The following is a 14,326-nucleotide window of genomic DNA, read 5'->3' as shown; positions in this document are numbered from 1 at the left end:
GGCCTTCAACGGGGCCGGTGTTATTTGAGTTGTTATTATATTGAAGTTGTCAAAAATTTGAAGTATAGTTTATAGTTGAATTGTATTTTGTAGTTGTTAGTCTCTAAATTTACTCTAAGATAGCTTAGGGCGGAGCGGTAGCGAAAGCTCACATTCGCTCTTGTGCGAATTCGCCCCTCTTCGCCGCAATAGATAAATAAGGCTTATGATTAGAGAAAAATATAATCGAAATTATAACGTTGAAGAGGCAAGACCATTTTTTCGTTCTCGTTTTGCGGCCTTTATTTAAATATTCGGCAGCCACCCTTTTTTGTTTTTTTTAGAGTGTGAGATAAAACAATCTCATTAAACAATACATATGTATACATTATAACTTTTTAATATTTAGCAGACAACAATTACTTCTAATATTTTTAAATGTGTGAGAGACAAAATAGTATTGATAAACTGTGATCGAAAGGCTCGTAGAGAACTGCCACGTATGAAGATGCCACTCAAAGCAGGCAATGGACACCAAAGCGCCAGAGAAAAGAGAAACGAAACACCCCAGGACAAAGATGGATTCCGAGATGGCACAGGACAGGATTACTATAAAAGACGACATCCCCATAGAGCAGAGGTATTATCCCCAAAAACGCAAAAATATAGGGGGAGACAGACACAAAGGTGGAAGAGCTGCTGGAGAGAGGGTGCATCGAGCCCTCGAAAAGCACGTACTATACAGTACAGTTGTATTATCGGAAATAACATTAATAACTTTTGTATTTTTGAAGATAGAAGCATGGAACTTGTTTTAAATTTGGTTTTCTTAGAAATTTTTTGTAGAATGAAATTCTCATAAAGATCGATCAACTATATCCAGCATTTGCGACAGGGTAATCAACATGGCTCCGCCCGAAATGAGTGCGTTTAATCTGAATGAATGATACCAATCGAAAGGTATTGCATTAATAAGTTCATAATTAGGTCAGTAATTTTTTCAATCTTAGAGACATGCGCATGAAGGGCAGTTTTAGAGGGTTTGCCCTTTCTGTATGCGTGTTGTGCTTTGGATATCAAGGCTGGGCAAAGAGAGGTTCATAGGTTGAGGCCTATGACTCTTTTCCAGCGTATTAAGAAAAAATCGAAGATAGACTAATTATTCTAAAATCTTTAGGGGTCGTGTGAGATGGTTTGCCCGCTTTGGGTATAAACAGAATATGTGACTTGAGCCACGGCTGTGTAATTTTTTCCAGAGAGAGTTATCTTTTAAGAATGTTCGAGAGCCAGTTCATAGCTATTTCGCTCGCATGTTGGATTGGCGCGGCTATGATTTCGTCGGGTTTCCGATTTTTAATGCTTGCGATTTGTAAGCAAATAAGCAATGCTAATGTAGGGTTTTTTGGTCAAAATTTAGATTCAAGTATAACTCGAAAGAACTCTTTCGGGCCGTTTAGAATTAGAAAAGTAGGGATGTTTTTATGTATTCATGGTCGGACAAGCATTCTTGTCCAATAATGTCCAACGAGATACAGATTTGAGTATCTGCTGTGATACTAGGGTTAAATCTACTGATTCCATACGATTTTTGATAATGAAGGTGGGTTCATATCCCCTGTTGCATAGGAACAGATTCAAGCTAAGTATGAAATTAAAAAGAGACTCACCTCGGTCGTTTGTATTTGAGCTAGCCCAATGGGTGTGGTGAGCGTTGGAATCACATCCTATTAGAAGGCCTATGTTCAGGTTCTCGTTGTCTTCTGCTAGCTTTGCCTAGAGCTGGGGTGCCCAGTCCCATTGCTCTCGGTGCTCCTTTGTTGTTGGAATTGCTCTTTCATATGGGAAACGAAATTTCATATACGTATGTTCCTCCCAGCACAGGCAAAGCCCAAATACAAAAACCATTTTTCGTGTTTTCCCTATTCTCCTCAATCGTGATAACCCGTACGCATTTTGTTGTAGGATTGCCGAAAACTTATCTTCTTGCTATTCTTGCTTTTCTTTCAGCCGAAATGGTCGACTTGAAGCAATGAATTTCTTCTTTGCAGAACATTTTTAAATTAAAAAGTTAGGCATTTATTGGCATAGTATAATAATAAACTGTTGTGAAAAATATAGGGCCTATTTATAGTTGCTATAATAAAATGTATTTTTTATTATAATGATATTTGTTTGAAACTCTTTGTGAATGTTTCTATAATTTTATTTTTCAGTGCATCGAATTGAAAAAAAATGGTGTAAATATATTGGTGATTTTTTGCTCTGGTATTGGAGTTTGCTCTGCCGTATGCTGAGCTTGGGCACCCCTGGTCTAAATATATTGGTGATTTTTTGCACTGGTATTGGAGTTTGCTCTGCCGTATGCTGAGCTTGGGCACCCCTGGCCTAGAGCTAGTGCTCGACTGGGGGTTCAGGCCTTTCATAGCCCATGTATATAGACAACACCCTTATTGATATATCTGTATCACGAGTTATTTTTTTGCTGGAATAATGAAGTTTATTTATTGGAACTTATAATCGGAATATGGATATGTTTATTAAGGTTTTCGTGTTTAATCACAAAACAGTCATGATCTACTTGGAAGTATATTTGGCAACTGAATTTGTAAATGTCGACGGTCAAACATTGCGATCGATAGGTAGAATCAGTATTGGTAAAAAAACATAGTATTTCTTAAGTTATCCGATCTTTGGAAGATTTCTTGGCCCCTTGAAGTATGGGCGTACTGAACTCGGTTATTTGAATGCCGCCGAGAATTGTCTTGTGAATTGTAGGAGGACACACTGCTTTAGATTAGAGATTCTGAAGATTTAGATTAACATTCTGAATTGTGAGGCTAATTAAAGCAATTTCAGAACAAAATGTCCCGTTCGCCACGGCCATTGGCCCTTAAAGTATCACCCTTTCTTTTGGACCTACGCGCGTGTGGAGCCGTTTAAAGGCAACTCCACGAGGAGTGGCCAACGTGGGAATAATTAAAGGACCAGGTTCGTCAGCGAAAGGAGCAACGAGGAGAGCCGTTCAAGGAATACATGGTAAACCTTCAAACCCTAATAAAGCCACTAGGGAAGACCACGAAAGAGCTTTTTGTAAACGGATATGCCGTTTTAATCTGTTTTTGAATTTCAATTGTATGGAGAACGAGCTGAAAAATGTTAAAGCCTTGAACAGTGTGAGCACCGCCAATCGCGGGCCAATCGCAGTTGGCCCAAGCGCAAATGGCGACAACAATGGAGTGTCCCATCTTTAACTGTGCGTTTGTGGAAACGACCCAAGCGTACATTTACACGGACCTGAAGAACAACCAGAGGTTGTTGAAGTCGCTGCTGATTCACCCTGGAAACGTCAGCGCCGTGATGGAGAAGCTTCGCTTTAGGTTTGGCCGACCAGAGCAGCTTATACGCAGCTAGCTGAATATCGTGCGAGAGGTGCCGCCGATTACGGAGCAGCACCTGGCGAGGATCGTTCCCTTCGCAACCCGAGTGAGTAACCTCACGGCTTTCATGCAGTCGGCGAAAGCGAAGCAGCATCTGGGGAACCCCACCCTCACGGAGGAGCTTGTGGCAAAGCTTCCTACGAGCAAGCGAGTGGATTGGGCCAAGCACGCTGCATCGTTTAAGCCCTTTCCCACTGTAGCGCACTTCAGCGCGTGTCTACAGGTGTACGCAAACATCGTGTGTACGATTTTGGACGTCGAGGGAAAGAAGCCGAGGCGTTGAGTTCTACATGGGAGCGTCGACCAGAACGGATGCGAGCAGCGGGATGATCGGCATGGAGGTCATCCAATTTGTGGAGGGCAACAATGCTACGGAGCTTCGGAGTTCATCGGAGCTCCGCAACTGGGCAGGTTGAGCATGGTGAAGAGGCATCGGCTCTGCTTCACATGCATACGGAGTGGTCATACGGCCAGATCCTGCGATGTGCATGGCTAGTGTCAGATCAACGGATGCCGCGTATTGCATCACCGTCTGCTACATGGAGCGGACTAAAAGCGAAGATGGCCGGAGCAGCAAGGTTGCTTCAGGTGCCACAACGGAGGAAACCAGCAGTCAGCAGTTTCCAGACGCAGCCCGGACAGGAGGTCTTCGCCACGAGGTGGTTACAGGGACCACGAGAGGAGCCATCAGTCCTCAGATACAGCCTGGAGAGAAGGGCCCCGCAGCCAGCGGAAGCGCCCGTGCAGAGGAATTTAAGCATGGACGTCGAAGGAGGCCGAACTTTGTTCCGTATACTGCCAATAACGCTGTACGGAGCTGGTCGCCAGGTAGACACATATGCGCTCTTGGATGAAGATGGATGAAGATGCGCTCCGTCACGGGATCTGGGAGTGCGAGGCGAACATTTGGTGTCGAAAACCCGCACAGCCCGGTAAGGTCCGGTAAGGATCGATGTTCCCAACGATTCCTTTCAGAACGTCAGATGGGGTGAGGCTGAGCAGAAGATCCTTGGAATGCGTTGGCAGGTAGCAACGCATGATTTCAGATTCAACGTGGAGTATCATCGAGTGCCAAAAAGCGTTCTAAGTGGAGATCGAGTCCCTACAAAGAGGTAGTATTTGAGTCTGCTGATGTCAACGTTACAGCGAAGCTGATGCTGCGGGAGATCTGAAGGCAGAAGATCCAGTGGGACGACCCACTGCAGAAGTGGATAGGCAGGGCCTTTGCTGCCTGGCGCAGAGAGATGGACGCCGTGGGACAGTTTCGATGTCCTCGCCACTATTTTGGGCGTGGAGCAGTTCGGACCATCGAGTTGCACGTGTTCGTGGATGCAAGTCAATCTGCATTCGCGGCGGTGGTCTTTTGGAGGATCACGTATGAGGATGGCAACATGCTGGTTAGCTTCGTGTGCGCAAAGACGACGTGTGCACCGATGAGAACGACGTCGATCCCACGGCTGGAGCTGCAGGCAGCGGTCCTTGGATCCAGAGTGATGAACACTGTCAAGGAAGAACACAGTGTGGACATCAGTAAGACGGTGTTATGGACGGACTCAAAAACGGTGCTTAAATGGATCGGCAGTACACACCGCCGGTACAAGCAGTTTGTTGGCAACCGAGTGGCGGAGATTTTGGAGTCGTTTGGGTTTCCCAGTGGAGATGGGGGCCTACAGCTGACGCAGCGGATGATACGACACGGTAGCAGAGCAAGGCGGACCTTAGCCCGGCATCCCGGCGGCTAAGCGGTCCCGCATTTTTGAAGCAGCCAGCAACGGCTGGCCAGCGCCTGAGGAGGGAACCGAGCATGTTCCAGATGCATCTGATGAGGAGGAGATGCTCTGTGAGTTCGCATTGGTGGCATCGAATGGATTTGTCATCCCGTTCCAGAGATTCTCGAGCTTCAGTCGCCTGGTGAGTACCACAGCCTGGGTCCTGAGGTTTGCGCGCCGGTGCCGCAAACAGAGAAGCGAGCTCGAAGAATATGGACTCACTGCAACGGAGTGTGAGTCCGCGGATAACCTGTTAGTCCAATTGGGCAGGCCCAATTGGAATCGTTTCCCGACGAGATGAGGTCGGCGGATCGCGTAAAGGACGTCAAGGAGATTCAAGGTCTGGCGCCTCTGATACTGTCACACAGGCACAGTCTTACGGAGATGGTAGTAAGACACTACCACGCACAGATGAAACATCAAAACGTGGATGCGACGATTGCTCAGATCCGGACGAGATTCTGGATCACGAAAATGAGACGAGTGCTAAAGGAGGTAAACTCGTCGTGGAGCGAGTGCAAGTTGCGAGGATCGCTTGGATGCGGGAGGATGGCCATTCAAGTAAACAGGACTGGACTACTTTGGGCCACAGCTGGTGACTGTTGCCCGCCACAAAGAGAAGCCTTGGGTTGCCTTGTTTACGTGCTTGATGAACTTCGTCTGCCGTAGAGGTACGTTATCAGTACGTAAACTGCGGAGTGACAACGGCAAGAACTTCGTGGGAGCTGACAAGGAGGCCAGACGATTTGGAGATGTGTTCGAGACGGAGAGGATACAGAGTGAGTTATCCAGCAGGAGCATTGAATGGGGTTTTAATTGCCCATCCAACCCGTCTGAGGGCGGAGTATGGCAGTGCGTCAAGCGAGTGCTGCGCCATACCCACTTTCCGGTGGATGCGGACCAAGAGGCGCCGTTGACGCGCCTGCGTCGACCTGCTCAAGGGAGCAGCTAACCTGCCGGATACGCCTGGATTGGATGCGGAGCTGCCCAAGGAGGGTTGTACGCGAAAGCAGTAGAGGATTGCTTGCATGCTGCTAGACCATTTCTGGAGGAGGTGGGTTATAGAGTACCTGCCTACGCTTGTGCCGGTGCCGGAGAACGGAGCCCATTCGCCAGGGCGAAATGGTCTTCGTCTGCGATCCTGCCTTGCCCAGACGAGGGCATCGTGGAGGAAGTCTACAGCGGAGCTGATGGAGTCGTCAGACGCGCCACTGTGCGCGTGAACGATAATGGCCTTTCTCGGACAATGTTTCGGCCCGTCTCTAAACTTGCAGTTTTGGATATGAGTGAAGCGGTTCTTTACGGGATCGGGGATGTCGACGGTCGAACATTGTAATCAATTGGTAGAATCAGTATTGGTAGACAAATGTAGTATTTCTTAAGTTATCCGATCTTGGGAAGATTTCTTGGCCCTTTGAAGTACGGGCGAGATACTGATCTCGGTAATGTGAATGCCGCCGAAAAAGTGCCTTTTCATTGTCTTGTGAATTGTAGGAGGGCACACTGCGGTAGGATTAAGATTTAGATTAAGATTCTGAATTGTGAGGCTAATTTAAGCAATTTCAGAATAAAACGTCCCATTCGCCACGGCCATAGGCCCTTTAAGTATCACCCTTTCTTTTGGACCTACGCGTGTGGGGAGCCGTTTAAAGGCAACTCCACATAAGGCAAGACAGTAAACGAAATCTATTCCCAATAAAGAATCACATGGAATTGGGAAGTCTTCTCCTACTATTACGGATTATCTTGCTTAAGGGAACACAATATAAAGAATGCCATAAGTCAATCAAATAAATAAAAATTCGGGGTTTGGTAAGAAACATTTTGATATAAATATAAAGCTATTATAAAGATTAATAACACACTGCGAGAAAAAAAAAATTGATGGAACTTTTGAAGAGACTGTCGGGTCAAGCAGCAAGCAACTAATTTAAACACAACAATTACTTAGTAACGGATGTTTTGCTGGTCGCAAGCCGACTCTTTTTCGGCCGCTCGGCTTTGCTACTTCGGCGTTTATAGTTAGCGAGCATCCGCTCAGCTTATTCTGCAAGGTTGGCGCCACTCTCGTTCGTCTTCTTACTTCGCTCGCATCCTAAATTGGATTTCAAATATTGTTCATAAATCCTAATTTCATATGCGGCCTAAATAAAGTTTATAACGTCGAAATTAATTAAATTCTGATTTTTATTTACGGCATCGAAAACTCTCGATGACCAAACATTGATGACCCCGACGTGATCGTTAATATATTTATATACACATAAACAAATTACTAAAACAAAAACAAAACAATTTTGTAAACAGTGTTATGTGAAAAATTATCATACGTGGCTAATAAGTTTATTTACAATAATAAACAAATTATAATATATTAGTATATTATACATACATACAGGCATAAACATAAACGTTAGTTCACAAGCACACATACATATTTACGATCCACAACGCAAGTGCATTCGCCCGCGCATAGACTTCATACAAACATACGATCCACAACGCAAGTGCATTCGCTCGCACATAGCTTCATATATATATACATTCCACAATTCCGCTACGGTTCTGGGCGCACAGTGGGACAGATCGTGTTCGCCGCGAGCAAATAAAATTTATTTCGGGTTCGGAACTCAATATAATAAATCATGAACTCCAGCGGCGCCGTCACAGGAGCACCCACTCCAACCCGGAGTGCTATTTTAAAGTGCAAGGGCCTGGGTATTCTCCAGGACTTACAGAGGATCCAAGGAGCTCTTCAGCCTATTTCCAAGGTGGATGATGCCATGCTACACGTGCGGCATGGTCAGATAGCCACCATGTTCAGCGACTTCAAGGCCATCCACGGGGAGCTTGAGGATTTGGACATTTTGCAGATCAACAGTGACCTTCAATGGACTGTTTCGGAGCTCGTAGCGACGATGCAGGCGGAAATTGAGCACGAGGCGACCCTTCGCTCATCTCGAATTGCTGCCCACTCCACCCTAGCCAACGGAATGTCCACCATGCAGGCTGACTCTGGGTTAGGTCAAAGTTTTCAAGTGCTGCCTCCTTTGCCGCTCCCTGCGTTCAGCGGTGGATACTCGGAATGGGCTGAATTTTACTCGATCTTCTCTACCATCGTCGGCAGCAATCCTCGTATTAGTAAGGTGGAAAAGTTGCAAAGGTTGCGATCTTGCCTTCGGGAGTCCGCTTTCGAAGCAGTTCGTTCCTTGGAAGTCTCCGACGAGAACTATGATGTTGCTATTGAACTATGACTTCAGGCACACGTAAACGAGATTCTGGGCCTCAGTCTGTTGGAAAGTGGCTCAATAGCAGCTCTTCGAAGTCTTTCGGACAAATTCAATGCCCATATGCGAGCCTTAAAGAATTTGGGTACTTCAGTTCAGATCGCCAGCTGCATCATCGTCCAAGTTCTGCTTCAAAGGTTGGACCCAGCTACCCAGGCCAAGTGGGAGGAGAGTCAAAACTCCTCAGGTTCAGACGCCATCCCTACTTGGGAGTCGATGGCCGAATTTTTGGAGCAGCGGTGTAGGACGCTGGAGGCTATGGACGTGGCCATGGCTGCATACGCCCCGGGCGCTCAGGTGGGAAGGCGTCGAGGTGCAAATAATAGTAGATCATCCTTTATTGTTACTAATTCGCTTCCCTCTACCTGTGCTCTATGCGGTGGATGGTCCCATATAATGTCTGCATGCCCCCGATTTCTATCAATGCCCCCTGAGATTCGCCTTGGTGAGGCCAGGCGACTCGGTCTTTGTCGGAAGTGTCTGCAAACGGGCCATCACATGCGTGAGTGCCTCGCTGCTAGTTGTCGCAGTTGTGGAAGGAGACATCACAGCCTGCTGCATTTCCTGGAGCCGCCGGCATCTAGCGGCCAGCCTTTGGTTGGTCCTCCCACGTCAGCCTTAGCCGAGGTCGCCGAGCCTGTAGCCTCTTCGCCGTCCACTGCTAATGCACTAGTTGCTCAAGGTCACAGCGGCGATATATCGTTGCTTGCTACAGCGAGCATTTTTGTTCGTAGTCGCGCTGGATCCCTTGTTCCATGCCGAGCTCTGTTGGATTCTGGATCTCAGGTGCACGTGATCACTTCCCGGCTGGCAAGTCAGCTGCAGCTCCGGAGGTACAAATCATTCATGGCGATGTCTGGGATTGGAGATACCGGCTTTGCGACAGATGGATTCTCTGTTGATGTTCTCCTACGTTCCCACTGTTCCGAGTACTCGGCCCTGGTTAACGCTGTCATCGCCGCCAATATCACGGACCTGCAGCCTAGCTTCAGTTTGGATGTCTCCAGCTGGAATATTCCTGGCAATCTTTCTTTGGCTGATCCTGAATTTTTCCGCCCACAGCGCATCGACCTTCTTATCGGAGCCAGTCTGTTTTATGAGCTGTTGTGTGTTGGGCAAATTAAGCTCTCAGCCGGCCTGCCATTGCTGCAGAAAACTCAACTTGGATGGGTCGTGTGTGGAGGCGGTTCACATGTCCAGAGAAGATCACTCGTTTCCACTGCCCACAAGGATGTTCCGGAGAGCGCAACAATGCTGGATGATCAGCTGGATTCTTTGCTCCGCCGGTTTTGGGAAATCAAAGACTGCTCCGAGCCTATTGTGAAGCGGACGAAGGAAGAGCTAGATTGCGATGCGCATTTCGTGCAACATGTTGCTCGGCTGGATTCCGGCGCTTACGCTGTGCGGCTTCCGTTAAAATGCGGCTCTAAGCTGATGGAAGAGTCGTACCCCCAAGCTGTTCGACGATTTCTCTTCCTCGAAAGGAAGCTCTGTCGCCGTCCTCAATTAAAGGAGCAATATGCCTTCATAAAGGAGTATTTGGAGTTGGGTCACATGTCTCCAGTCCCTTCTGATGCGAGCGTCACTGGTCAATACTTTCTTCCACACCATTGTGTTTTAAAGGAGGACAGTTCAACAACCAAGCTCAGGGTTGTCTTTGATGGATCTGCTGTCACAACTTCTGGATATTCATTGAATGACGTGTTGATGTCTGGCCCAGTTATTCAGCCAAAGTTACTGCATATTCTGTTAAGGTTCCGATGCCATCGGGTGGCCATTACTGGAGATATTTGTAAAATGTATCGTTGCGTCAGGGTTCTTCCTGAGGATGTCCAATGTTGCTAACGTGCTGGATAAGGTGCCTGAAGAAGATCGGGAGTCTTTCCAAAAGTTTGATGATGGTAGCAACTTCACAAAGACACTGGGTCTTGCTTGGGATCCTGCAACTGACCGCTTGCTATTTTCTTTTGAAGGGATTCAGTCAATCATAAAGCCCACTAGGCGCATTGTGCTTTCTTTAGTCGCTCGGCTTTATGACCCCTTAGGCCTTGTTGGTCCTGTAATTTCAAAGGCAAAGATCTTTCTCCAGAAACTGTGCCGTGAGAAGTTGTCCTGGGATGAAAGTCTTCCTCAAGCTCTTCACTGCGACTGGAATATGATTTGTAGCAGCATTGTTTGTACGCAGCGCGCCGAATTCCCTAGATGGGTGCTAACATCGAAATCCGAGGTGGAGGTCCATGGATTCTGTGATGCCAGCATTAAGGCGTATGGGGCATGCGTTTATGTCGTATCCAAGGGCGCAGGATCTGCAAGCTATTTACTCTGTTCGAAGTCCCGAGTTGCGCCGTTAAAGACTGTTACGGTGCCTAAGCTGGAGTTATCGGGAGCCGAGTTGTTGGCTCGACTTATGTCGGAAGTAGAGCAGTTGAAGGTCTACGTTGGAATGTATTTTTGCTGGTGCGATTCTGCTGTGGCTCTGTCTTGGATTCGAGAAGAGCCCTCTCGTTTTAATGTTTTCGTCGCCAATCGAGTTTCGACCATTCAGAAGCTAACTAGAGAAATGGAGTGGCGCTATGTTCCCACTTCTTTGAACCCAGCAGATATCCTGTCGCGTGGTGCTCTTCCCAATGAATTGGTTGAGAATAAGCTGTGGTCTCATGGTCCTCCGTTTCTCGTTGGACCCCAAGAGGCGTGGCCAACCGCGGTCCCATCTGAGAGATCAACCCTGGAGTTACGTGCAAGGGTCCTGCTCATTCAGTCTCCGTACGTGGATATAACAGCGGTTTCTAAGTACGCTAATTCGTTTCCAGCACTGCAGAGGGTATTCGCTTACGTATACAAGTTTTCTCTACGAATTCACCACAACGGTGTTACGGCTAGCGATATAAAATCTGGAACACAGCTGTTATTGCGGCTAGTGCAACGTGTGCATTTTTGGGAGGGCATAAAGGCTCTTCAAAATGGAAAAGACATAGCGGTATCCAGTGCCCTTGCCTCATCCTCTCCCTTCTTGGACAAATTTGGACTGTTGCGCGTAGACGGTCGACTAAAAAATTCGTCGTTGGATTTTGATAGTCAGCATCCAATTATACTTCCAAGAAGCCATCCAGTTACGCAGGCTATAATTGTTGACTTCCATGAGCGAAATTTACATACGGGACCTCGCGCACTGTTGGCAATTATTCGGTCCCAATATTGGCCAATTGGGGGGAGAAAAACCGTGACGAAGGCATTACACAAATGCATCCGATGCTTCCGGACTAAGCCTCGGCTGTTGGAGCACATTATGGCTGATCTCCCGGAGCAAAGAGTTAGCGGCTCCCAGGTCTTCGGAGTCACTGGTGTGGATTTTTGTGGACCGTTCTATTATAAGCAGGAAGTGCGTAATAAGGCTCCAGTAAAATGTTACATTAGCATTTTCATTTGTTTTGCTACCAAACCCGTCCACCTGGAGCTTGTAAGGGATCTGTCCACAATGTCTTTTTTGCAGGCTTTGAAGCGTTTTATATGCACCCGCCGAAGGCCTCAACATATTTGGTCTGACAACGCAACCAACTTTGTTGGAGCCAAAAACGAGCTAAAGGAGCTGCGCCGATTATTTCTAAGCGAAGAGCATCAACGGGCACTGCTGGAGTTTTGCTCTATGGAGTCCATCGAATGGCATTTTATTCCTCCTCGATCTCCGCATTTCGGTGGTCTGTGGGAAGCGGCTGTTAAAACCGCCAAGCACCATTTTTACCGAGCTGTCGGATCTGCAGTTCTGGGATTCGAGGAGCTGCGAACGCTGCTGTGCCATATTGGGGCTGTTATAAATTCACGACCCTTATTGTCTCTTTCAGAAAATCCTGCAGTCCTTGATGTTCTGACCCCGGCTCATTTTTTAACTGGTGGTCCGTCAGTCAGCTTTATCGAGCCTGATGTCACAAAGCTGAACTTCAACCGGTTGGACAGCTGGCAGCGCGTGTCTTTCCTGCAGCAGTCTTTCTGGTCCCGATGGAAGGAGGAGTACCTAAGCCTTCTCCAGCAGCGCTCCAAATGGCGCGCCTCCGGTCCTGCCTTGGCCCCGAACGATGTGGTGCTAGTAAAGGACGAGAATCTACCTCCGATGAAATGGCCGCTTGCGAGAATAATGGAGTTAATCCCTGGTCGGGATGGTATCTTTCGAGTGGCGGTGATAAAAACCTCATCTGGAATTACCAAGCGAGCAGTGACTAAGCTGTGCCTTTTGCCCCTTAAGGATGAAGTTGGAGTAGAAGCCCCAACTGGGGGGAGAATGTCGGGTCAAGCAGCAAGCAACTAATTTAAACACAACAATTACTTAGTAACGGATGTTTTGCTGGTCGCAAGCCGACTCTTTTTCGGCCGCTCGGCTTTGCTACTGCGGCGTTTATAGTTAGCGAGCATCCGCTCAGCCTATTCTGCAAGGTTGGCGCCACTCTCGTTCGTCTTCTTACTTCGCTCGCATCCTAAATTGGATTTCAAATATTGTTCATAAATCCTAATTTCATATGCGGCCTGAATAAAGTTTATAACGTCGAAATTAATTAAATTCTGATTTTTATTTACGGCATCGAAAACTCTCGATGACCAAACATTGATGACCCCGACGTGATCGTTAATATATTTATATACACATAAACAAATTACTAAAACAAAAACAAAACAATTTTGTAAACAGTGTTATGTGAAAAATTATCATACGTGGCTAATAAGTTTATTTACAATAATAAACAAATTATAATATATTAGTATATTATACATACATACAGGCATAAACATAAACGTTAGTTCACAAGCACACATACATATTTACGATCCACAACGCAAGTGCATTCGCCCGCGCATAGACTTCATACAAACATACGATCCACAACGCAAGTGCATTCGCTCGCACATAGCTTCATATATATATACATTCCATAATTCCGCTACGGTTCTGGGCGCACAGTGGGACAGATCGTGTTCGCCGCGAGCAAATAAAATTTATTTCGGGTTCGGAACTCAATATAATAAATCATGAACTCCAGCGGCGCCGTCACAGGAGCACCCACTCCAACCCGGAGTGCTATTTTAAAGTGCAAGGGCCTGGGTATTCTCCAGGACTTACAGAGGATCCAAGGAGCTCTTCAGCCTATTTCCAAGGTGGATGATGCCATGCTACACGTGCGGCATGGTCAGATAGCCACCATGTTCAGCGACTTCAAGGCCATCCACGGGGAGCTTGAGGATTTGGACATTTTGCAGATCAACAGAGACCTAGTAGGAATTGTTTATAAGGTCGAATACATATAGTACTAAACCTTGTTTAAAATATTCTAACAGCCTTAAAAAATTTAAAATATATTTTTACGTCGGAATTTTTATAACCGGCGTAAAATTACGCGTTTAGGAATTTTAAAGAGAAAAAATGTCCTAATAAACAATTCTTACTAAGTGTCTTCAAAAGTTTAAAAATCTCTGTCGCACTGTGTAATTGTTGAACATAATTAACCCAACTAAATATTTTTATTATATATATATATATATACAATAACCCAAATATATTTTTATTGTTAATTCATTATAGTGCTGGCAAAACATCGGTGTGCTATCGATACTTTCGATTGTGGGCACCATTTTTCAAAACATAGATATTTTTCTCTCGCACTATCGATGGCTTATTTTTTTTTGCGCAAGATATTAAATTACCGAATTATACCACTAGTTCGTTTATAAATTAGTGGAATAGTTACTTGGTGTTGGTGCTCGATTACAAAGATGGGAAACGAATTGCAAATTTAATTTTTTGTATGATTCGGACCAAGAAGACAGCAACAAAAAATTGGGAAAATCAAAATCCTGGAAACTTGATTAA

General features: G+C 46.2%; 1 protein-coding gene across 1 annotated transcript; it reads left to right on the top strand.

Annotated features, from left to right (window-relative positions):
- The first annotated feature begins 4,660 nt into the window (after positions 1-4,660).
- LOC138925883 (uncharacterized) lies at positions 4,661-6,137 on the top strand. Its single transcript, XM_070277477.1, has 4 exons — positions 4,661-5,114; positions 5,182-5,327; positions 5,456-5,680; positions 5,778-6,137. The coding sequence occupies exons 1-4, from the start codon at positions 4,661-4,663 to the stop codon at positions 6,135-6,137; spliced, it is 1,185 nt and encodes a 394-aa protein (XP_070133578.1).
- Positions 6,138-14,326: the final 8,189 nt, after the last annotated feature.

Source organism: Drosophila bipectinata, chromosome 2L, assembly GCF_030179905.1.
Source record: "Drosophila bipectinata strain 14024-0381.07 chromosome 2L, DbipHiC1v2, whole genome shotgun sequence".
Classification (NCBI taxonomy): Eukaryota; Metazoa; Arthropoda; class Insecta; order Diptera; family Drosophilidae; genus Drosophila; species Drosophila bipectinata.
The sequence above is the reverse complement of the archived record's forward strand: the minus strand, read 5'-3'. Positions and strand labels throughout refer to the sequence as shown.

Excerpts from the sequence above, each read along its gene's own strand:
- LOC138925883 (XM_070277477.1), top strand. The coding sequence starts at position 4,661 with ATGGACGCCGTGGGACAGTTTCGATGTCCTCGCCACTATTTTGGGCGT. Across the intron at positions 5,328-5,455 it reads TCTCGAGCTTCAGTCGCCTG|GCCCAATTGGAATCGTTTCC; the intron begins GTGAGTACCACA and ends CCAATTGGGCAG. Across the intron at positions 5,681-5,777 it reads TGAGACGAGTGCTAAAGGAG|CTGGTGACTGTTGCCCGCCA; the intron begins GTAAACTCGTCG and ends TTTGGGCCACAG.